Raw genomic sequence first — 26,113 nt, forward strand, 5'->3', positions numbered from 1 at the left:
CAGAAATAGATGGATACTGTAAAGTCTATGTGCCCTGACTCTGACAAGAAAAATGCTTCATCAAGGAACTTCCCTCCCAACTTAAGGTAAAAAATGGAAATGTCTGTTGATGGTTGCAATGTTCAGCACAATTTGCGGTGATTCAACACTGAAGCAGTTTGCACTCATCTATCAGAAGGCCTGGACAATAGTTAAGCTTTGGCTGCTATGTGACAAGTAACATTCATGCTGCAAAAGTGCCAGGCAATGACCATCACCAATAAAAGAATCTCCATCCTTCTTGATGTTGAAAAACTGAAATGGGCAAGCCACATAAATACAGTGGCGATTAGACCAGGTCAGAGGCTGGGAATTCGAAGAGAATTCTCTTTTGGAGGCACCTTCCAAACCTCGGTCTACCACAAGAGGGATCTCCTTTACTGTGTAAATCATAAAGTGTGACAACAAAGTTAATGTGAGAAAGAAGTGTCAATCAGGTGTCATGTTGGACACTGAAAGACAGAAAACTAATCACATTAAAATTACTGCCTGTGATTACTCTCTTTGAAATATATATTTATTGATGAATTTGGTTCATTCATATTTGATTGAGATTAATGACTGAATCAAGATGTGATTTTTATTCAGCGTTCATTCTGGATCAGGACGCGGCTCAGTGACTGCTTTCTGTGCTGCAAACAATTAGGAAATCCTATCACTGAGTGGATATTTTCCTTCTCATTCTCAGTGTTTATCTTTCACTCTGCTTCTCAATATATTCCTTATTATTCTTTACAGAAAGTCACTGAGCTCGCAGAGCAGGGAAACCGGGCGGACAGTTCCAAACTTCTCCTCAATCTGGTGATGGAGAAAGGATCTCGGGCTCGCAGGATGATGTGGGAATTCTTTGTGAAAATGCGGCATGGGTTACCGAAGTTGGATAAAATACTGAAGGAAATACCGGAACATGGTATGGTAAAATCACATCATGAATTCATTTTGAGATTCAAACATTGCAGATTTTATTGCACAGACCTGATTTCATGAAATGCCATTCCTTTTCATCAGGTTCTGATTCATTTGATTATATGAACATCGGTCACAGTTTATCAGAAATACCCACTCACCTGAAAGGTAAGAGATTTCAAACCATTTATTTCACTTCTGAGTATCTGAATAGTTAGTTGTAAGAATTTGGGAATTGGAAAATCTAAGTCTCGGAATCGGGGTTAATTATTGTTTGAATTTGTCGTCCATCCTCATCTGTTATGCGTAAGTTCAAGTTACAATTCGTACGGCCATATGAATTAGGAGCAAGAGTAAGCCACTTGGTCCCTCTCGCCCACTCCACCAGTCAATAAGGCCACTGCACATTCCTGTTCACCCCACATTACTTTCCACCCATTTGTTAACGAAGAAGGAAACTATCAAGCTGTGCAATGAAATATTCAAAAACTCTGCTTCCATGGCCTTTTGACGTAGAGATTTCTGGAGACCTTTTTGAGAGGAAATTCCTCCTCAACTCTGTCTTTTAAAAACAGCCCCTTATTGATGAATAGTAACCCCTGTTTGTAGATTTTCTCTCAATCTCCACATCATCCTGTCCATACCTGTGAGGAAGAATAAATCAAGTCGTTTTTTAATCCACTAAGCTCCAATGAAAACCTGCCTGGGCTGACACATGTCAAGTAAAATTCACACTTGTGATGACCTTTAAGAGGTTTTTTTTAAAAAAATCATGGTCACAGCCTTCGCTGGTGTCATTGTTGGGAGGGAAAAAAACTGTGCACCTCAGGTTACAGGGTTTTTCAGCTTTCAGTTTCATTTTGGCTACAGTTTTAGAGGCAGTCTTCGAAGCGTGCTTGAAAAGAAGTCTCTTTCTCTCTGTTTTTATTTTGAAAATTTTATCAGTTGGCTGAAAGCACATTTTTTTTGCCATCCTGCAGTAAAGAATCTGCGTTTTGAGGAGCTAATATCACTCCAAACTGCTCTGAGTTGTCAAGATCATTTGAAATCAGCATTCAACCCAGGGAACTCAATCTCATTAGAGTTTTGAGTCTCGATGACAGACTTGAAACATTTGCTCTATTCTCTCTCCATAGATGCTGTCAGACCTGCTGAGTTTTTCCAGCATTTTCTGTTTTTAGATTAGGTGGATTGGCCATGCTAAATTGTCCCTTAGTGTCCAAAGATATGTTTTTAGGTGGATTCGCCATGGTAAGCACGTGGGGTTGCGATGATGGGGCAGGAGCTGAGCCTGGATAAGATGTCCTTTTGGAGAGTCGGTGCAGACTTGATAGGCTGAATGGCCGCCTCCTGCATTGTAGGCATTCCGGATATGTGTAATAGGCCAAAATTCAAGTAACACAGACATCTCGGTGGGTTTAGAATGGATCAGATTAAACAAAGGAACTGGCAATGGCATGCAGAAAGTTGCAACATCAATTAGATGATTAATTGGTATGTGCTTGACCAGGAATTGACCGACATCAGTCAGTAAGCACATAATAGGTTGGACTGAATGTGGCTTGGTGTGAATGAAAATATACCTAGTTTTGGGTGAGCTCAGGATTATAGAGTGCAGTGTGGGTGGCTCACCAGAAAATCATTGAGATACTCGAATTTTGAGTGAACACTATTTATGAAGGTTACAGGATGAGAAGCTCGGTTATGGGACCGATAGGATGATGAGTGGAATTTCTGTCCAATCAGTCCACTCGATGCCATCTAATAACACACACAATCTATCCACAGCCCGATACAGATACAGTGGCCCTCTTGTATATTCATGCTTATTCCTGTCTAGTTTTCAGGATATCAATGATAAGCTGCCCAAGACCTGAAATAATAACTGTGGATCTAATGCCACTGAGGATGTCCCTCTCCCATTGATATTCAATGACCTATTCGTCTTTTCCACAGGTGATCCATATCTGTAATGGTTTCACAGTTTGAGCCACTATTCCATAGTCTCTCTCTCTCTCTCTCTCATGCTGTTTCACACGCTCACTCTCTCATGCTTTCTCCCACGCATTCTATCTCTCAAACTCTCTCACACTGCCTCTTTCATTATCACTTGGGCACACACTATCATAATTACTCTGACATTCTCTCACTGTATGTTTCTCACATTGTCTCATTTACTCTCCTTTACGATCACCATTTTCCTCTCTCAATCTTACTCTCTTTCCAACTCTCCCACACAGACTCGCACTCTCTTTCTAACTCTCTCATTCTTTCTCACATAGGCACAATGTCTCATGCTCTGTATTTCACTCTTGATCCCATACTTTCTCTCACTCACTGTCTCTTTCTCTCTCGGTCACAGTCTCTCACACACATTCTCTCTTACACTCTCTCTTCCTTTTCCTCCCTCACTCTCTCTAACCATCTCTCTCTCTCTCTCGCATCCTCTCTCACCCAACTCCCCCTCTCTCACATACGCACAGAATCTCTTTCACTAATTCACTCATGCACAATCCTTCTCTCTCTCCCCTCCCCCCCCACTCCCTCATGCGCACTCACCATCTCTCTCAATCTCTCACAATGCCTCTCTCTCAATTATCTGCAGTCACACACAGTTTCTCTCTGACTCTTTCCCACACACTCTCACTCCCTCATAATCTTTTTTATATTCCCACACACTCCCTCACACTATCTGCCACTCTCTTTTTCACATAGTCTCCAACATACGCTCCCACACCCCCTCTCAAATGGTTTCTCCCTGATTCTCTCTCACGCACTCTCTCACATACTCTCTCATTCACTCTCTCTCGCACTCACACAGATTCTTTCACACTCGCTTTTACACTCTCTCAAAATATTTCTCACATATACTCTCACACACTCCCTCTCTCTCTGTTTCACACTCCTCACTGTCTTGCACATTCTTGTGCACTCCCACGAATTGCTCACGCAGTCTCTCACACATACCTTCTCTCTCTCACTATTACACACTCACTGTCTCTCACACACGCACAGATGCTTTGGGCGGAATTTTCCCATCTCCCCTGCCATGGAAATCATGCGGGGGGTTTGGGGGGGGGGGGGGGGGGGGTGGTTGGGGGGGGGGGGGGGTTGGGGGTGGGTGGGGGGGGGGGGGGTGGTTGGGGGGGGGGGGGGTTGGGGGTGGGTGGGGGGGGGGGGGGGTTGGGGGTGGGGGGGGGGGGGGGTTGGGGGTGGGGGGGGGGGGGGGTTGGGGGGGGGGCACAGAGATCCGTTGACATTGGGGCAGGAAAGAAAATCCCGCCCCCATCTCACTTTCTCTCTCATAGTCTCTGATGCTTTGTTTCACACACTAACACCCACTCTCTCAGATTATCAGATTTCTCTCTCGCACAAATACTCTCTTACACTCTCACATTAACTCACTCTTTCTCTCACTCTCTCGCCCACGCTTTCTCACATGTATACTCGCGTACTCTCACACGTTGTCTGACACACTCTAATGCCTAGTGTCTCACAGACTATCACATTTTCTCATACAAATACTCTCTTACACTCTCACATGCTCTCATATATTAGCTCTCACTTTCTCTCACTCCATCGCACTCTTTCTCTCACACACACTCGCACTCACAAGTTGTCTCTCACTCTCTAACATCTACTCTCTCTCAGACTCTCTTTCAGATTCTCTCTCTCACACACACACTCGCACATGCTATCACCGGGGCTCTTATGTTCTTGGTTGTATGTCGCATTCTGACTCTATAACTAACACTATCACACATACTCACTCACTCTCTCGCACACTCCCACTCACTCACACTCTCCTTACTCTCTCTCTCACACATCATGTCAAACCATGTATCTCACCCTCAAATTCACACTTTATCATATCCTCACTCTCTCTCACATTGTCACAATTCTCTCTCACACTCTCTCCCTCTCATACACTCTTCCTTCACCCTCTCTCTTATCCTATCTCCGACCCTTTCTTCAATCCTTTTGCACCCAGCTCCTTCTCTCATACACGATCTCTCTCAATCATTCACTCAGAATTCGCTCTCTCACTCTCAAGTACACTCATTCTCTCCTTTTCTCTGAATCATACTCTCTCTCTTACCATTCTTCACACTCTCTCTCGCACTTGGTTTCTCTCTGTTTCTCTCATGCATACACTCACTCCCTAACCTGGGATGGTGAGCAGGGAAGGAGACCAGCAGGGAGGGAGGGGCTGGTGTTAAGCTTGTAGAACATGAACTGCTGGCAAGAGGCCGCGACCATGAAGAGTGGAGAGAGAAACATCTCCGGCAAGAACTGGAAAATTCCGAACTGATCAATTGTTCCAGAGCAACTTTTCCCAGAGAAAATTACAGGATTCCAGGATAGGATCCCCCTTATCCTTTTCATCCCAGTTTCCGCATTCAAAAGATCATCCTCTGCCATTTCCACCAACTCCAGCAAGATACCACTACTCAACACATCTTCCCCTCACTCTCCCTGTCAGCATTCTGCAGGAACCGTTCTCTGTGGAACATCCTGGTCCACTCCTCGATCACACCCAATACCTCACCCCCTGCCCACGGCACTTTCCCATGCAACCGTAAAAGTTGCAACACCTGCCCCTTTACCTCTTCCCTGCTCAGCATCCCAGGTCCTAAACACTCCTTTCAGGTGAAGCAGCGTTTCACATGCACCTCCTTCAATCTGGTCTATTGCATTCGCTGCTCCCAATGCGGTCTACTCTACATTGGAGAGACCAAACGCAGCTTGGATGACCGCTTTGTTGAACACCCTCGGTCTGTCCGCAAGCAAGACTCAGGCCATCCTGTCGCTTGCCACTTCAACACACCACTCTGCGCTTCTGTCCACATGTCCGTCCTTGGCCTTTTGCAGTGTTTAAGCGAACCCCAACGCAAACTGGAGGAACAGCATCTTATCTTCCGATTGGGCACTTTACAGCCTTCCGGACTGAACATTAACATCAACAACTTTAGAGCATGAAGTCTCTCCTGCGCCTTTACCCCATTTCCATTTATTTCATTTTATTTCATTTCATTTCGCCTCATTCATTATCCTTCTTTCTCACTTCCATTTTGTCACTCCTCCATCCCAGCTCTCCTTCTTGACCCCTCCTCCCCTTTCAGGACAACTGCCATAGTCCCCTGACAATCCCTTAACCATCTGTACCTCTATTTTGCCATTCACACATTCTGATCACATAATGGACACGTTTTAGCACCTTTCTCCGCCTTCTGTATCCTCATTTACACTCCCTTTAAGAACATAAGAACTAGGAGCAGGAGTCGGCCATCTGGCCCCTCGAGCCTGCTCTGCCATTCAATAAGATCATGGCTGATCTTTTCATGAACTCAGCTCCACTTACCCGCCCGCTCACCATAACCCTTAATTCCTTTACTGTTCAAAAATGTATCTGTCCTTGCCTTAAAAACATTCAATGAGGTAGCCTCAACTGCTTCACGAGGCAGGGAATTCCACAGATTCACAACCCTTTGTGTGAAGAAGTTCTTCCTCAGCTCAGTCCTAAATCTGCTCCCCCTTATTTTGAGGCCATGCCCCCTAGTTCTAGTTTCACCCGCCAGTGGAAACAAGTTCCCTGCTTCTATCTTATCTATTCCCTTCATAATCTTATATGTTTCTATAAGATCTCCCCTCATTCTTCTGAATTCCAATGAGTATAGCCCCAGTCTACTCAGTCTCTCCTCATAAGCCAACCCTTTGAACTCCGGAATCAGCCTCGTGAATCTCCTCTGCACCCCCTCCAGTGCCAGTATATCCTTTCTCAAGTGAGGAGACCAAAACTGTACACAGTACTCCAGGTGTGGCCTCACCAGCACCTTATACAGCTGTAACATAACCTCGCTGTTTTTAAACTCCATCCCTCGAGCAATGAAGGACAAAATTCCATTTGTCCCATTTCAGCCCCCACAACCCTCATAATATAAATCTCTGCTGAGTCTCTTTGCTCTTAGCTTTGATGAAAGGTCATCTAGATTTAAACGTTGGCTCTTTTCTCTCCCCACAGATGCTATCAGACCTGCTGGGATTTTCCAGTATTTTCTGTTTTGTTCCGGTCTCACCCCTGTTACTCACTGCTGTGCTCTGGGCTTTGGAGCCAGAAAATATACACCCCCTCCTCACCTTCCCCCTGGATCCTTTTCTTATTGGAAGAGCAAATTCACAGCATTTTTCAAATGAATTCTATTGAATGTCCAACAATATAAAAACAGGAAATGCTGGGATGACTCTGCAGCATCAGTGCAAGGCGAAATGGAGTTAGCGTTTCGCGTTTGATGTGATTTCTTCAGAGCTGAGCAGTCCAGCGAAGTTTGGCCGATTTGACTGATTTGGGGTGGTTGGATTTGGCCAACACAAGTTTAATCGGCACAATTCTCTGTTAAAACTGAATTAAATCTACTTGCAATATTTTATCGATCAGTAAAATTTTAGCGAGGCGTTGTAGGACGTCAACATAATTAACATTGAAAATGCTTTCTGTCTGTTCCAACTACAGATGTGCAACAGAAACTCAAGGACACACTCCGGGTACAAACTGAAACACTGAGAGTGAACACTATCCTAATCAAGGAGAAGGTTAGAATTTTCCAGCTGGTTGATCGATACGCTGAACTAACGGTCATTTCTACTGTTCGAGTTCGGACACTTGTAGAACATGAACTGCTGGCAAGAGGCCGAGACCATGAAGAATGGAGAGAGAAGCATCTCCGGAGAGAACTGGAAAAAAATCAGAACTGATCAATTGTTCCAGAGCAGCTTTTCCCAGAGAAAATCCAAATCTGGGAATTCAGCCGCAGTGAGTGGAGTCCCGGGAATTGGAAAAACAACAATGGTGCAAAAGATTGTTTATGACTGGGCAACTGGGAAAATATATCCACACTTTCAGTTTGTTTTCAGTTTTAAATTTCGGGATTTGAACACTATTAACTGTAGAATAAACCTGAGGAATCTGATACTGGATCAGTATCCTTACTTCGGAAATGTTCTGGGAGAGCTCTGGAAGAATCCAGAGGGACTGCTGTTTATATTCGATGGTTTGGATGAATTTAAGGACAGGATTGATTTTGCTGACAATCGGAGAAATACAGAACCTCAGTACATGTGCACAGATCCTGAATGCTGGTGTGAAGTGTCTGACATTGTGTACAATTTAATACAGCACAAGCTGCTCCCAGGATGTTCAGTGCTAGTGACCAGCCGCCCCACTGCATTACATTTATTGGAAAAGGCTGAGATCAGTGTCTGGGCTGAAATCCTGGGATTTGTTGGTGATGAACGGAAGGAATATTTCAACAAGTTTTTTGATGATCAGACAGTGGCAGCAGCTGTTTTCAAACATGTGGAGGAGAACGAGATCCTGAACACCATGTGCTACAATCCTTCCTACTGCTGGATTCTCGGTCTGTCACTGGGTCCCTTCTTTACACAAAGAGACAGGAAACAGCAGCAAGTTCCCAAGACAATGACCCAATTATATTCCTACTATATTTACAACATTCTGAAAAACCATAGCACAGAGATTGAAAACCCTCGTGATGTGTTACTGAAACTTGGTGAGATGGCCTTCACAGGAGTCTCGGAGAAGAAGATTGTGTTTAGATATGGAGATTTAATCAAGTACAATCTGCAACCTTCCCAATTCCTGTCTGGGTTCCTGATGGAACTTTTGGAGAGAGATGATTCTGCCCAGAGTGTGGTTTACACATTCCCACACCTCACCATCCAAGAGTTTGTAGCTGCACTTACACAATTCCTGACTCTAGATCCCAGAGACATCCAGAAACTCCTCCGTGAATCCTCTGGAGGGGAAGATGGGCGATTGGAAATATTTCTCCGTTTTGTTGCTGGTCTCTCCTCCCCACAGTCAGCTCGGCCCCTGGAGCAGTTTCTGGGCCCATTTCTTCATCAAACAACCTGTCGAGTGATTGACTGGGTGAAGGAGAAGGTTGAAGGGCAGATTGGAAATACAGAGATTAAACCTGGGAAAAGGAACCTCCTGAACACATTCCACTACCTGTTTGAGTCTCAGAATAAAGCACTGGCTGAGAACACAGTGGGATCTGTGGAAACACTTGCGTTTCGTGAATTGAGACTGACCCCAATTGACTGTGCGGTCCTGTCTCATGTCATTAGACTCTGTCATACAATAAAACACCTCGATCTAAAGAGATGCTACATTCAGTGTGAAGGACTCCAGCGGCTGGGATCCATTCTGTTCAAATGTCAGGAGTTGAGGTAACTGTTTGTTTGGTCTCATTCCTGAAATTTTCATTGTTGAGGAGCCATTTATTATATTATTTTAAAAATCTTCCAGTTCACATAAAGATGGCCGAGTCAGAGAAGCTTTATAAACTGGGAGATGAGTATAAAATTTCAAGTTGGAAAATAAGAATGATGTTTTTGCTAAAAAGGTGCTGGTTTACTTCATGATGACACGAAGAGTTTGAGCATTGAATAAAGATGAAAGAAACAGTTATATTTTTTACAATAACAGAATATTGAGATTCTAAACATAATACACACAAGTGCAGGAAAAATCCTCGTAATTAACCACGTAAACTGTAAGCTGTACCTAAAACAAGTGAAACTAAGTCCTATAGGGCGGCACGGTAGCACAGTGCTTCGCACTGCTGTTTCACAGCTCCAGCGACCTGGGTTCCATTCCCGGCTTGGGTCACTGTCTGTGTGGAGTTTGCACATTCTCCTCGTGTCTGCGTGGGTTTCCTCCGGGTGCTCCGGTTTCCTCCCACAGTCCAAAGATGTGCGGGTTAGGTTGATTGGCCATGCTAAAATTGCCCCTTAGTGTCCTGAGATTCGTACGTTAGAGGGATTAGCGGGTAAAATATGTAGAGATGAGGGGATACGGCCTGGGTGGGATTGTGGTTGGTGCAGACCCGATGGGCCAAATGGCCTCTTTCTGCACTGTATGGATTCTATTAAATCGATATAGCATCATCAATAACCACATGGCTTCTGTTTGTGAAATATCTTAAATTTTTGATTTCTTCAGAAGACTATTTTAGGTCTTTTTTTTGAAATTTGTTCCACTTATGTATTTTATTCATTAAAGGACGTGGGCTTCACTGGCTTGACCAACACTTATTGACCATGAGAAGCTTCCTTCTTGAACCGCTGTAGTCCATTTCATAGATTTATTCCAGGTGCAGAAGGAGGCCATTTAGCCCATTGTGTCTGCAGTTGCTCTCAAATGAGCACAATGACTTTGTGTCATTCTCCTGTCTTTTCCCTCTGACCACTGCGCATTGTTTCTGTCCACATAATCATCTAATGTCCTCTTGACTGCCTCGATTGAACCTGCCTCCACCACACTTCCAGGCAGTGCATGTCAGATCTGAACCACTCGCAGTGTTAAAATAATAAAATGTCTCACATTACATTACCCTTCTTTTGCAAATCACTTTAAATCTTGTTCATGATCTTTTTATGAGTGGGAACAGTTCCTCCCTTTTTACTCTGTCCATCCTCATGATTTCGAACATGTTATCAAATCTCCTCTTGGCCTTCTCCTCTCCAAGGACAACAGTCCCAACCTTAGTAAGTTTGCAGATGATTGGTGGCATAGTGGACAGTGAAGAACGTTATCTCCAATTGCAATGGGACCATGATCAATTGGGCCAGTGGGCTGACGAATGGCAGATGGAGTTTAATTTAGACAAATGCGAGGTGATGCATTTTGGTAGATTGAACCAGGGCAGGACTTACTCAGTTAATGGTTGGGCGTTGGGGAGAGTTACAGAACAAAGAGATCGAGGGGTACATGTTCATAGCTCCTTGAAAGTGGAGTCACAGGTGGACAGAGTGATGAAGAAGGCATTCGGCATACTTGGTTTCATTGGTCAGAACATTGAATACAGGAGTTGGAACGTCTTGTTAAAGTTGTACAAGACATTGGTAAGGCCACACTTGGAATACTGCATGCAATTCTGGTCACCCTATTATAGCAAGAATATTATTAAACTAGAAAGAGTGCAGAAAAGATTTACTAGGATGCTCCCGGGACTTGATGGATTGAGTTGTAAGGAGAGGCTGAATAGACTGGGGCTTTTTTCTCTGGAGCGTAGGAGGCTGACGGGTGACCTTATAGAGGTCTATAAAATAATGAGGGGCATAGACAAGTTAGATAGTGAAGACTGCGATGTGAAAACAGCTTGTGTGCATCGGGTGAATTTGCCTCTGATATATTTCCTTCAGTTGCACGATTCTCCTTGATTACAGGAGCTCAACTTTTAAAATGTCAATGTGAAATCACAGAATCTCTACTGTGCAGAAGAAAGCCATTTGGCCCATCGAGTCTGCACCGACTCTTACCCAGGCTTACCACATAACCCCACCCATTTACCCCACTAATTCCCCTAACCTACACATCTTTGGACACTGAGAGGTAATTTAACATGGCCAACCCACCTAACCTGCACGTCTTTGGAGTGCAGCCCATCTTTCATTGTTATCAAACTTGTCTTAGGTAGACACTTGTTCCATGTCGCTAGGCTAATCAACATCAAAGGCCTAGCTCTGCCAACTCTCACAATCTTAAGTATTTGATTTATTATTGTCACGTGTATTGGGATGCAGTGAAAAGTGTTGTTTCTTACGCACTATGCAGACAAAACATACAGTTCACAGAGTACATAGGGGAGAAGGAAAGGAGAGTGTGCAGAATATTGTGTTACAGTTACAGATAGGGTGTAGAGAAAGATCAGCTTAATATATGTTGGCCCCTTTCAAAAGTCTGATGGCAGCAGGGAAGAAGCTGTTCTTGAATCAGTCGGACTGTGTTCTCAGACTTTTGTGACTTTTTCCCGATGGGGGTTCTCAATTATGCTGGCTGCTTTATGAGGCAGCAGGAAGTGTAGATGGAGTCGATGGATGGGAGGCTGCTTTGCGTGATGGACAGAACCCTTTGTAGTTTCTTGCCGTCTTGGTCAGAGCAGGAGCCATACCAAACTTTGATACAATCAGAAAGGATGCTTTCAATGATGCATCTGTAAACATTGGTGAGAGTCACAGCTGACATGCCGAATTTCCTTTGCCTCCTGAGAAAGTGGAGGCATTGGTGGGCTTTCTTAAGTATAGCGCCGGCATGGAGGAACCAGGACAGGGTGCTGGTGATCTGAACACCTCCAAACTTGAAGCTCTCGACCATTTCCACTTCATCCCCGTTGATGTAAACAGGGACATGTCCTCCACTATGCTTCCAGAGGTCGATGACTATCTCCTCATTTTACTGACATTAAGGGAGGAATTAATTTCACCGGACCATTCACCAGATTCTCTATCCCTTTCCTTTACTCCATCTCGTCACTATTTTAGACTATGGTGGTGTCATCAGCAAACTTGAAATGGAGTTGGAGCAGAATTTGGCCACAGTTACAAGTGCAGAGGAGTATAGTAAGGGGCTGAGGACACAGTCCTGCGGGACACTGGTCTTGATAAATATTGCCATCTTAAACAATAGCGTATTTTCCCTTCATACCTATAGCCCACAGAACACATTCCGAATTATTGGTATTATTTTTCTATTTGAGATTGCGGCAGCCCTGACCAAGATCTTTGTATCCTCGCTAGCTATTAGGGAGGTGGTGAGTAGCTAATGTTGTTCCCATGTTCAAGAAAGGAAAAGCCAGGAAATTATAGACCGGTGAGTCTCGCATCAATCGGTGTTTGGGAAGCTATTGGAAAGGATTCTTAGGGACAGGATTTACGTACATTTGGAAAAGCATGGCTTTGTGCGGGGCAGGTCATGTCTTACTAACTGGATTGGTTTTTCGAAGAGGTGACGGAGGTGATCGATGAGGGTAGAGCAGTGGATGTTGTGAACATGGATTTTAATAAGGCTTCTGACAAGGTTAGGCTCATTCAGGATATTAAGATGCATGGAATCCATGGTGACTTGGCCGCTTGGATTTAGAATTGGCTAGCTCATAGAAGCCAGAGAGTAATGGTGGAAGGGTGTTTTTCTGGCTGGAGGCCCGTGACTAGTGGTGTTCTGTAGGGATCTGGGCTGGGACCTCTGCTGTTTGTGATATATGTAAATGACTTGGATGAAAACGTAGATGGATGGGTTAGTTAATTTGTAGGTGACACAAAGATAGGTGGAGTTGTGTATAGTGTAGAAGGTTGTGAAAGGATACAGCAGTCCCCTATTATACCTACTGTAAATTGTTTCCATCTCTCTGTAATTTCCCTGCAGATTTGTTCTGATACATTCTTCCCGCTAGTTTGTAGATTACACTGAGCAATATAATTGCAGCCTTTTTGTTCCTTGGCTCTTTCCAAAGTCATTATGTCCTTCAATCCTTTGGAACACACTCTTTTCCCAGCATTTCCATGCTCTCCTGAACAAATACCGCCACAACCTCTTCCTTTCCTTCCTTTCCTGTGTTTTCTGAACACCTTGCACCCAGGAATATTGAACAGCCAATCCTGACCTTCCTTGAGTCAAGTATCTGTTATCACAACATCATATTTCCTCATAGCAGTCTGCACCTGTAACTCCGCAGTCTTCTTCACTATACTCCACATATTCACATACGAGCACAGTGACCCTGATTATATACATCATTACTTTCTGACTTACTCTTCCCCTAACTGAATATTCTCTGTACTGGTGCAATAAGTTTCTCCCAATATTCTGTGCACCATGGTATTTCTCTCTATTCTTTCCCCTTTACTCCCACACACTTGTTGAGTTAGATTAAAGCCCTCGCAACAACTCCACAAGGAAATCAGTCCCAACTCCATCCAGCTTGTACAGGAGCTATCTTCCTCAGAGCCTGTCCCTGGAATCTAAAGCCCTGCCTACTGCACCATCTTTCTAGCCACACGTTCATGCTTTATCCTCTTATTTATGTACTTGTGTGCATCTGGCACTGGGAGTAATCCAGAAATTACTCCATTTGAGGTCTTGCTTGCTAATTTTCTACCTAACTCCCTAAATTCTGTTCTCAGGACCATGTCCCCATTCCTGCTTATCTACTTGGTCGCAAAGGACCAAGAGCTTTAGTAGTTTCCCTGGCTTGGGTCACTGTCTGTGTGGAGTTTGTATGTTCCCCCCGTGTCTGTGCAGGTTTCCTCCGGGTGCTCCTGTTTCTTCCCACAGTCTGAAAGACATGCTGGTTAGGTGCATTGGTTGTGCTAAATACTCCCTCAGTGTATCCGAACAGGCACCAGAGTGTGGCAACTTGGGGATTTTCACAGTAATTTCATTGCAGTGTTAATGTAAGGTTACTTATGACACTAAGAAACAAACTTCATCAGTTCCCCACAGTGCTAAGTTTCTGAACCAAAAATAGACCTAGCTTCCTTCTCCTGGTGAAAACTCAGCCCATTTAACATGTCTCTCACTCTCTCTGTTTAGTCTGGGTTACAATAACCTGAGAGATTCTGGAGTGAAACTATTGTCTGCGGCTCTGAGGAATCCAGACTGTAAAATACAGAAATTGGGGTAAGTACCAGAATATGAGAGGTTGTGTTAATAATAACTAGATGTCTAACGCTGTAAATGTTATCAGTATTAATAATAGCGTCATTGATTAATAATGACAAGAATAATAATGTGTTTGAGTGAGCGATAAAACCACAGATTGACACTGATTCCTGTAATGTTTCTGATATTCATAGTAAGAGTTTTAACAACACCAGGTTAAAGTCCAACATGTTTATTTGGTAGCAAATGCCATTAGCTTTCGGAGCGCTGCTCCTTCGTCAGATGGTGTGGTATTCATGCCAGAGAATATCAGCCTCAGATATTCTTATCTTCCGTCTTCGCACAAACCAGTCACTGATGGATCGGTGACCTGAGGCCTTGCCTTGGAAGTTTTTTTTAGCTCACTGCAACAATTGTAGGTACAGAAAAAAATGTCCCTTTTTGGGAAAATCGATGATTTTGTCCCAGCGGCTGAATACTGGGTTCAGTGTATTTGAAAGACTTTGATATTTCTTCACCATTCATGAAATTGCAGGGGAGGATAAGCAAAAAGATATTCTGCTTACAGTATGTAGACCCGAGACTTATATTCTCCTTAGAAATTTAACATACCCAGAAACTTCAGATACCCAGAAGTCTTTGGTCAGCTTGTAACACAGTCCAAAGATGTGTGGGTTAGGTGCATTGGCCATGCTAAATTGCCCCTTAGCGTCCTGGGATACACAGGTTAAAGAAATTAGCCGGGTGAATATGTGGGGTTACGGGGATAGGGCCTGTGGGATTGTTGTTGGTGCAGACTCGATGGGCCAAATGGCCTCCCCCTGCACTGTAGGGATTCTATGATTGGTAAAGGATCATTATAACCCTAAACTATTACCATGCAGCATTATAACTTTGCTGTAAAGGACCCAGGGGAGACAATTTGACATACAGGGCAAGACTGAAGAAATTTGCGGAGCTATGTGAATTTGAATCATCGCTGAGTGACATGCTGCGAGACAGATGAGTTTGCATGAATAATATAAACTACAGAAAAATCTGCTAGCAGCGAATAAGATTTCCTTGGAGAAAGCCATGAAATAGCTCAGGCAATTGAGAGTGGGTTGAGAGCCGCTCTTCAGTTACAGGGTTTGCATACAGGTGAGGTGAATCATCTATAGCACAAAATGTTTTGCACTTTCAACACCATTATTCCTAAAAGAAAACTCATCCCCAAACTCCGTGGCCTGGGGCTCAGCTCCTCCCTCTGCAACTGGATTCTGAACTTCCTAACCCACAGACCGCATCAGTAAGGATAGGTAACAACACCTCTTCCACAATCATCCTCAACATCAGCCCCCAGGCTGTGTCCTCAGCCGCCTACTATACTCCATATACACCTATGACTGTGTGGCCAAATTCTCCTCTAACTCAATTTTCAAGTTTGCTGATGACACCACCGTAGTGGGTCGGATTTCAAACAATGATGAGACAGAGTACAGGAATGAGATAGAGAGTCTGGTGAACTGGTGCAACGACAATAATCTCTCCCTCAATGTCAACAAAACGAAGGAGATAGTCATTGACTTCGGGAAGCGTAGTGGAGAACATGCATCTACATCAAGGGCGACGAAGGAGAAATGGTTGAGTTCTTAGGTGTCCAGATCACCAACAACCTGTCCTGGTCCTTCCATGCCAACACTATAGTTAAGATAGCCCACCAATGGCTCTACTTTCTCAGAGACTAAGGAAATTTGTCATGCCCACTACGATTCTCACCAACATTTACAGATACACCACAGAAAACATTTTTTCTGGTTGTATCACAGCTTGGTACGGCTCCTGCTCTGCCCAAGATTGCAAGAAACTACAAAGAGTCATGAATGAAGCCCAGTCCATTATGCAAACCAACCTCCCATCACTTGACTTTGTCTGCACTTCCCGTTGCTTCGGAAAAGCAGCCAACATAATTCAGAACTCCACACGCCCTGGACATACTCTCTTCCACCTTCTTCCGTTGGGAAAAAATACAAAAGTCTGAGGTCGTGTACCAACCGACTCAAAAAAAAAGCTTCTTCGCTGCTGCCATCAGACTTTTGAATAGACCGACCTCGTATAAAGTTGATCTTTCTGGACACCCTAGCTATGACAGTAACACTACATTCTGCACTGTTTACTTTCCTTCTCTATGAACAGTATGCTTTGTCTGTACAGCGCGCAAGAAACAATACTTTTCACTGTATACTAATACATGTGACAAATCAAATCAAAGTTTGCAAGTCGGGGTGGGAAGGTTGCAGAGTCGAGAGTGCAAAAGAGACAGAGCAGAAACTCACTGAGCAAGGCAGGGAACAAAAAAAAACTGGTCAACGCCTCAGAAATTCTGATGAATACTGTGTGTTTAGGGGAGATCACCCCCAGGACAAATGTAAATTCCAGGATCCTATATGTTTTGGCTGCAGTCGAAGAGACGACAACTGAATTAAGTACAAACAGAATGCTCCTGGCGTAAACAAAAAACAACTTCACTCCAGAACATGATTTGGAAGAGGAGCCGGCGATATATCGGTTGAATAATGTCAATGTGTGTAAATCAGCTCCTATCATATCAGTACCCCTAGCAAACGGGCGGCCATTAAGCATAGAGAAGTAGATGCTGGTGCTTTGCATCTGCTACCATTTGAATACCGTCAAGGCAGAGTTCAACTAAAGTTAAGTCATACAACAGCTAAATTGGTCACAAATGTGAGGGAAACCCTAAACACTTTGGGAGCTACGTCTACACCAGTGATTTTTCAGTACCAGTCTGTTCAACTACCGATCGTCGTCGTGAAACGCAGGGGCCTATTCTCATGGAATGACATTGATTATGTCATATAAAGCTGAATCAGCTAGAGATCTTCAGTATAACTGATGGCAGTTTACAAGAAGTTTTAAAGAAATACCCCTAGGTCTGTCTTATTAATTAGGCAGAATTCAGGGTGTCAGGCTAAAATTTACATTAATTTGGATGGCTGCAACAAAATTTAATTGAGCTCACCCAGTGCCATACAACTTGCATCAACAATTCAAGGCACAACTTAAACATGTGGAAAAATTAGAAGTCATGATGCCAGTACAGTTTTCTGAATGGTCTGCCCCATTGTACCTGTACCAAACTCGGACAGGACAGTCCGCATTTGTGGGGATTACACATTCACTATAAATCAAGCAGCCAGGCTGGACAGGTATCTGATTCCAAAGATTGCGGATCTTTATGCAAAGCTCGTGGGATGCCTAACATATATAAAACTCAACATAAGCCATGCTTATCAACAGTTGGCATTGGATGAACATAGAACATAGAACAGTACAGCACAGAACAGGCCCTTCGGCCCACGATGTTGTGCCGAGCTTTATCTGAAACCAAGATCAAGCTATCCCACTCCCTATCATCCTGGTGTGCTCCATGTGCCTATCCAATAACCGCTTAAATGTTTCTAAAGTGTCTGACTCCACTATCACTGCAGGCAGTCCATTCCACACCCCAACCACTCTCTGCGTAAAGAACCTACCTCTGATATCCGTCCTGTATCTCCCACCACGAACCCTATAGTTATGCCCCCTTGTAATATCTCCATCCACCCGAGGAAATAGTCTTTGAACGTTCACTCTATCTATCCCCTTCATCATTTTATACACCTCTATTAAGTCTCCCCTCAGCCTCCTCCGCTCCAGAGAGAACAGCCCTAGCTCCCTCAACCTTTCCTCATATGACCTACCCTCCAAACCAGGCAGCATCCTGGTAAATCTCCTCTGCACTCTTTCCAGCTCTTCCACATCCTTCTTATAGTGAGGTGACCAGAACTGCACACAATATTCCAAATGTGGTCTCACCAAGGTCCTGTACAGTTGCAGCATAACCCCACGGCTCTTAAACTCCAACCCCCTGTTAATAAAAGCTAACACACTATAGGCCTTCTTCACAGCTCTATCCACTTGAGTGGCAACCTTTAGAGATCTGTGGATATGGACCCCAAGATCTCTCTGTTCCTCCACAGTCTTCAGAACCCTACCTTTGACCCTGTAATCCACATTTAAATTAGTCCTACCAAAATGAATCACCTCACATTTATCAGGGTTAAACTCCATTTGCCATTTTTCAGCCCAGCTTTGCATCCTATCTATGTCTCTTTGCAGCCTACAACAGCCCTCCACCTCATCCACTACTCCACCAATCTTGGCGTCATCAGCAAATTTACTGATCCACCCTTCAGCCCCCTCCTCTAAGTCATTAATAAAAATCACAAAGAGCAGAGGACCAAGCACTGATCCCTGCGGCACACCGCTAGCAACCTGCCTCCAATCCGAAAATTTTCCATCGACCACCACCCTCTGTCTTCGGTCAGACAGCCAGTTACCTATCCAATCGGCCAACTTTCCCTCTATCCCACACCTCCTCACTTTCATCATAAGCCGACCATGGGGGACCTTATCAAACGCCTTACTAAAATCCATGTATATGACATCAACTGCCCTACCTTCATCAACACACTTAGTTACCTCCTCAAAAAATTCTATCAAATTTGTGAGGCATGACTTGCCCTTCACGAATCCGTGCTGACTATCTCGGATTAATCCGCATCTTTCTAAATGGTCGTAAATCCCATCCCTAAGGACCCTTTCCATCAATTTACCAACCACCGAAGTAAGACTAACCGGTCTATAATTACCAGGGTCATTTCTATTCCCTTTCTTAAACAGAGGAACAACATTCGCCATTCTCCAGTCCTCTGGCACCATCCCCGTGGACAGCGAGGACCCAAAGATCAAAGCCAAAGGCTCTGCAATCTCATCCCTTGCCTCCCACAGAATCCTAGGATACATTTCATCAGGCCCAGGGGACTTATCGACCTTCAGTTTATTCAAAACTGCCAAGACATCCTCCCTCCAAACATCTATTTCCTCCAGCCTATTAGCCTGTAACACCTTCTCTTCCTCAAAAACATGGCCCCTCTCCTTGGTGAACACTGAAGAAAAGTATTCATTCATCACCTCGCCTATCTCTACTGACTCCATACACAAGTTCCCACTACTGTCCTTGACCGGCCCTAACCTCACCCTGGTCATTCTTTTATTCCTCACATAAGAGTAAAAAGCCTTGGGGTTTTCCTTGATCCGACCCGCCAAGGACTTCTCATGTCCCCTCCTAGCTCTCCTAAGCCCCTTTTTCAGCTCATTCCTTGCTAACTTGTAACCCTCAATCGCGCCATCTGAACCTTGTTTCCTCATCCCTACATAAGCTTCCCTCTTCCTTTTCACAAGACATTCCACCTCTTTCGTGAACCATGGTTCCCTCACTCGGCCATTTCCTCCCTGCCTGACAGGAACATACCTATCAAGGACATCCAGTATTTGTTCCTTGAAAAAGTTCCACTTTTCATTCGTTCCTTTCTCTGACAGTTTCTGTTCCCAACTTATGCCCCCTAATTCTTGCCTAATCGCATCATAATTACCCCTCCCCCAATTGTAAACCTTGCCCTGCCGTACGGCCCTATCCCTCTCCATTGCAATAACAAAAGACACCGAATTGTGGTCACTATCTCCAAATTGCTCTCCCACAACCAAATCTAACACTTGGCCCGGTTCATTTCCCAGTACCAAATCCAATGTGGCCTCACCTCTAGTCGGCCCATCCACATATTGTGTCAGGAAACCCTCCCGCACACACTGCACAAAAACTGCCCCATCCAAACTATTTGACCTACAAAGGTTCCAATCAATATTTGGAAAGTTAAAGTCCCCCATGACAACTACCCTGTGACCCCCACACATATCCATAATCTGCTTAGCAATTTCTTCCTCCACATCTCTATTACTATTTGGGGGCCTATAGTAAACTCCTAGCAACGTGACCGCTCCTTTCCTATTTCTAACTTCAGCCCATATTACCTCAGTGTGCAGATCCCCCACGAAGTGCCTTTCCGCAGCCGTTAAACTATCCTTGATTAACAATGCCACTCCTCCACCTCTTTTACCAGCTTCCCTACACTTAGTGAAACATCTATACCCCGGAACGTCCAACAACCATTCCTGTCCTTGTTCTACCCACGTCTCCGTAATGGCCACAACATCGTAGTCCCAAGTACCAATCCACGCCCCAAGTTCATCTACCTTGTTCCGGATGCTCCTTGCATTGAAGTAGACACACTTCAACCCACCTTCCTGTCTACCAGTACCCACCCTTGACCCTGATACCTTCCCCAATACCTCACCACCCTCACTGACTTCTGGACTACAACTCCCTTTCCCACTCCCCTGACAAATTAGTTTAAACCCCCCTGAAGAGCCGTAACAAATTTCCCTCCAAGGATATTGGTGCCCCTCTGGTTCAGGTGCACCCCGTCCTGTTTGTACAGGTCCCACCTTCCCCAGAACGTGTTCCAATTATCCACGTATCTGAAACCCTCCCTCCTACACCATCCCTGCAACCACATATTTAACTGCACTCTCTCCCTGTTCCTCAACTCGCTATCAAGAAAATTTGTAATGATTAGCAACCACAAGGGTTTGTCTCATACACCCGGTTACCATTTGGTATGTTACCCTGCCTAGTGGTGTAGCTCGATGTTTAATCACTGGAGCTTCCCAAATACAGTATTTTGGCAAACCTCAAAGTGACGCTTCAGAGATTCAAAGAGGTGGGGTACAACTTAAAAGAGAGAAGTACTTTTCTGGTCCACAAACCCTTGAGTTTAAAGTCAATGCCAAGAAGCTACACCCTCTGGGAGAAAAAAGTCAAAGCTATAAAGGAAGCAGCAGAACGGGTCAGAACTGAAATCTTTTTTGTGCACGTGTAAAGACCCAGGCCCAGAACTCCAAGGTGTTTTTTTGAAGATCGCTTAGACCCTAAGTTTTTACATTTGAAAATGGAAATGGGTGAGCATAAGGTGTTTCACTCCAGGTATGATTCAAGTGACTCACTATGAAGCTTGTATCAAAAAAAGTTTATTTAAGAACACAGTTTAAATATAATTAAAAGAATTAGCACAACTTTTATCACTTACCAGCTTCAACTATAATACAGTATAAACCTTAACAGCTGGCTATCTTTGTTCCAAGTCAAAAATTATCTCATAAACATAAACCCCTTTCTTGACTTGGCACAAAAAGCAAATATGCTCATGTGATGCTTGATTTTCAGCTTTTTAACACTTGCTGTAAATTGGTCCTTTTGAATGTTGGAACAAATCCATGAGGCTTCCCAGTCCGGAACTTTCCAAAAAGTCTCTGAAGAGAGAGAGAGACAGAAATGCACTGCCTTTTTCCACTAGCTTGTAACAGCAACTAAACCAAAACTAAACACTTGGAGTTTTCTGTCCCCAGGCATATCACCTGACCTTTCAATCATGCTCCACACAGCAATTGAAAAAGGATTATAAAACCCCAGGACACTGCATTAGTCTAGATTAAAAATAAACATAATATCCATTATATTGCTTCAGTAACAAATAGAGACGTTGGGAGAGTTCTGGTCAGAGGGTTCCTGTCAGGTAGTGGTGTGGTGTCAATTCAGTAGTTGGGGGAGCGGTGTTGAACCACGGGAGGTATAGTCGCTCGGGTTGTGTTGTTTCAGTTGTTTTGTGGAGGGTGGGTGAGTAATGTTTGTTGGCTGAGGGGGTGAGTGTGGTGAATCCTGTGGGGGTGGGTGCTGACCTAGTGTGGGGACTGTGGGGGTCCCCTGGCGGGAAGGGGTTTGAGGGGTGTGTATCTTGCGGGGTCTCGGTCTGGTTCTTTGAAATTGTTACCCTGAAGTGAGAAGTTTTTTTTTCCCCTTCGAACTCTTTCAGATTAACTGCCTAGGTCAAACTGGCAGAACCATCCAAATTTTGGCTTTAAAATCACTTTGCTGGATGGTTCCCAGCCCAGCACAATTGTCTACGAGAAGATAGCAATTCTGGGCAATTGCCGAGTAAGTTGTTACATGGGAACTTCCAAGAGGGATTCCCCAGCGCATCATTGAGTTATGCTCTAAATCCGAGGCGGGGAGCCAGGAGGCGAGGGTCCTGTTTCTTTTCACAGATGTTGTCTGAGCTGTCTGACTATTTCCAGCATATTGTATTTATATTTGAGATTTACAGCATCAGTAGTATTTTGCCTTCCTTATCAATGGAAGTTTTTGTTTCTGGAGTGTCCCACCCTGCAAATTATTATTGTTAATAATGGTATTCTGAAAAATGCTGGGGATTTACCCTGATTTCTGTTTTCTTTCTTTCTCTGATTCTCCAGACTGGATTATAATGCTCTCACGGACTCTTCTGCTAAGGATCTCTCATCCTCTCTCATTACAAACCGATCATTGATGGATCTGGAACTGGGTAACAATAATCTGGGAAATTCAGGAGTGAAACTACTGACTATGGTTCTGAGGAATCCAGACTGTAAAATACAGAAACTGGGGTAGGTATCAGTCTGTGTAAGATTGTGTTTGTAATAACTGGATACCTAACAATATATTGTGCGCACTGTTATTAGAATAATATATAAACACTGAACATTATTATCAGTGTCCGGGATAGAGTAGTAACTTGTGTGGGGTGACGAGCAGAATCAGATTGTCACTGCGCTCTGACCTATCTACCCTCAAATGCAGCCACACCCACCACCACTATCTCCCCCTCCACTTCTGGTTCAGACCAGGTGAGAAAGGTGCAGTGCAACCAAAAGAGAAAATGCTGGAAAATCTCAGCAGGTCTGGCAGCATCTTTAAGGAGAGAAAAGAGCTGACATTTCGAGTCCAGATGACCTTTTGTCAAAGCTAAAAGGCAGAGAATGTGGGGGATATTTATACTGCAGTGTGAGAGAATGAAAGATGAGTTATAGTCATAGCCACAGAAACCAGGGAAAGAGCCTGCTAATGGCAGTCCAGAGGGAGAATAGAAGGTGTGAAAGACCAAACAGCAGGGAAGCTAATTTCAGAGGGTAAGCTGTGACGGATGATGATGTGGGGGGGAAGAGGGGGGGACGGGGACGGGGACGGGGGACGGGGGGGGGGGGACGGGGGGGGGGGGACGGGGGGGGGGACGGGGACGGGGGGGGGGGGGGAGGCAAGGTGAGGAAAGGAGGGATAAAATTGGGGGGGAAGAAAAATAAAGACAATAAAGAAGTAAAAGGTAGAGAACAGTTAAAAATTGAATGAAATGAAAACAAAGGGGTTGAGGTGGGGTTGAGCAACTCATCTGAAGTTGTTGAATTCGATGTTGAGAGCGGAAGGTTGTAAAGTGTCGAGCCGGAAGATGAGATGCTGTTCCTCCAGTTTGCGTTGAGCTTCACTGGAACATTGCAGCAGGCCAAGGACAGACACATGGGCCTGGGAGCAGGATCGTGTGTTAAAATGGCAAGCAACCAGAAAGTCAGGGTCCTGATTGCGCACAGACCAGAGGTGCTCAGCAAAGCGACCACCCAGTCTATATTTGGTCTCCCCGATATAGAGGAGGCCACATTGGGAGCAGTGAAACCAGGAGACCAACTTGAAAGAGGTGCAAGTGAAACGCTGCTTAACCTGGAATGGGTGATTTGGATCTTGGATGGTGAGCGTGGAAGAGGTAAAGGGGCAGGTGTTACACCTTCTGCGATTGCATGGGAAGGTGCCATGAGTGACGGGAGAGGTGTTGGGTGTAGTGAGCAGTGGACTAAGTTATCCTGGAGGGAACGGTCTCCGTGGAGTGCTGACAGAGGGAGTGAAGGGAAGGTGTGTTTGGTGGTGGCATCACGCTGGAGTTGGTGAAAATGATGTAGGATTATGTTTTGCATGTGGAGGCTGGTGGGGTGAAATGTGAGAACAAGGGGGACTCTATCCTTGTTCTGGGAGGGAGAGGAGGGGGTGAGGGTCATGGCGCTGGAGATGGACCGCACATTGTTGAGGCCCCTGTCAACAACTGTAGTGGGAAACCATGGTTGAGGAAGGAGCGCATATCAGAAGCACCACTTTGGAAAGATGCAGTGCATCTGGCTCCAGACGAGAGCATGAGAGTTGAACATAAAGGAACCATGAATGCCTTTTTTACAGGGCTGAGGGGTATTCGAGGGGCGTGCAATTGGTATAGACGGGGTGGGGGTGAGTCAAAGAGGTTTGATGTAGTCTGTGTTGTTGTCGAACAGTCGGGACAATTGGGGGAGTCTCTTGGGTGGTCTCAATAGTCAGTACTGCAGTTACAAGTGGTTTTAATTGTTCTAACCTTCTTGGGGAACTCTTAGTGTAAAACAGTCAGGATGATCTGAAATTTGCAATTGAAATTAGAGTATCAGATAGTTCCCATTGCAGGGCAATTGCCCAATAGAAGTTTGAACTTGCAAGGCAGTTATCATGTGGTGCTTACACAAGGTCCTCCCAGAGTTCTCTAGTAGATCTTCATGGTACCCCCAGGGCATTGGACTGCATGTCCAAAGATCCCTGAAGGCAGCAGAACAGGTAGATAAGGTGGTTAAGAAGACGTATGGGACACTTGCCTTTATTAGCTGAGGCATAGAATACAAGGGCAGGGCAGTTATGATGGAGCTGTATAAAACACTGGTTACATCACAGCTAGAGTACTGTGTGCAGTTCTGGAAGAATGTAATTGCACTAGACATGGTGTGGAGGAGATTCACTAGGATGTTGCCTGGGCTGGAGCATTTCAGCTATGGAGAGAGGATGGTTAGGCTGGGGTTGTTTTCCTTAGAGCAGAGAAGGCTGAGGGGGAATCCTGATTGAGGTGTTCAAAATTATGAGGGACATAGAGAGTAGGTAGGAAGGAACTTTCCCCCTTAGTAGAGAGGTCAATAACCAGACTGCAAAGATTTAAGGTAAGGGAGCGAGAGATTTAAAGGGGATTTGACGAGTTACCATTTTACCCAGAGGGTGGTGGGAATCTGGCCGGGACCCTCACAATACACATTTTTAGATGAGCACTTGAAACACCATACATCCAAGTATACGGACCAAGTTCAGGAAAATGTTTTAACCGATCGGTTCTTGATGGCCGGCACGGACACGATGGATCAAAGGGTCTCTTTCTGTGCTGTAAAAATCTGAGATTTGTGACAGGAGTGTAGTGAATAAAGTGGATGAGCTTAGAGTGTGGATAGATGCTTGGAAGTGTGATGTGGTGGCCATTATGGAAATTTGGGGACAGGGACAGGACTGGATACTTCAGGTGCCAGGTTTCAGAAAGGACAGAGAGGGAGGCAAAAGAAGGGGGGGAGTGGCACTGCTGATCAGGGATAGTGTCACAGCTGTAGAGAAGGTGGAAGCCATGGAGGGATTGTCTACGGAGTCTCTGTGGGTGGAAGTTCGGAGCGGGAAGGGGTCGATAACTTTGCTGGGTGTTTTCTACAGGCTGCCCAATAGTAACAGGGATGTTGAGGAGCAGATAGGGAAACAGATCCTGGAGAGATGTAGGAATAACAGGGTTGTCGTGATGGGAGACTTTAATTTCCCAAACATCGATTGGAATATCCCTAGGGTAAGGGGTTTGGATGGGGAGGAGTTTGTTAGGTGTGTTCAGTCGGGTTTCCTGACACAGCATGTGGATAAGCCTACAAGAGCAGAGGCTGTACTCGATCTGGTACTGGCTAATGAGCCCGGACAGGTGTTGGATCTCTCAGTGGGGGAGCATCTTGGGGATAGTGATCAGAACTCTATCTCCTTTATGCTAGCATTGGGAAGAGATAGGATCAGGCAAGCTAGGAAAGTGTTTATCTGCAGTA

The 26,113-nt window shown here is 44.7% G+C and overlaps 1 protein-coding gene across 1 annotated transcript in view; it reads left to right on the plus strand.

The window, feature by feature from the left end:
* The first annotated feature begins 843 nt into the window (after positions 1 to 843).
* The window catches only part of LOC144493881 (NACHT, LRR and PYD domains-containing protein 3-like), a 65,940-nt gene continuing 40,670 nt past the window's right edge, over positions 844 to 26,113 (plus strand). Inside the window, 5 exon segments of the mRNA XM_078213462.1 lie at positions 844 to 949; positions 1,048 to 1,113; positions 7,457 to 7,683; positions 7,685 to 9,195; positions 14,339 to 14,425. Of these exon segments, the coding sequence (XP_078069588.1) occupies positions 844 to 949; positions 1,048 to 1,113; positions 7,457 to 7,683; positions 7,685 to 9,195; positions 14,339 to 14,425 (1,997 nt within the window).

The sequence above is a fragment of the Mustelus asterias genome, chromosome 5, assembly GCF_964213995.1.
Source record: "Mustelus asterias chromosome 5, sMusAst1.hap1.1, whole genome shotgun sequence".
Taxonomy (NCBI): Eukaryota; Metazoa; Chordata; class Chondrichthyes; order Carcharhiniformes; family Triakidae; genus Mustelus; species Mustelus asterias.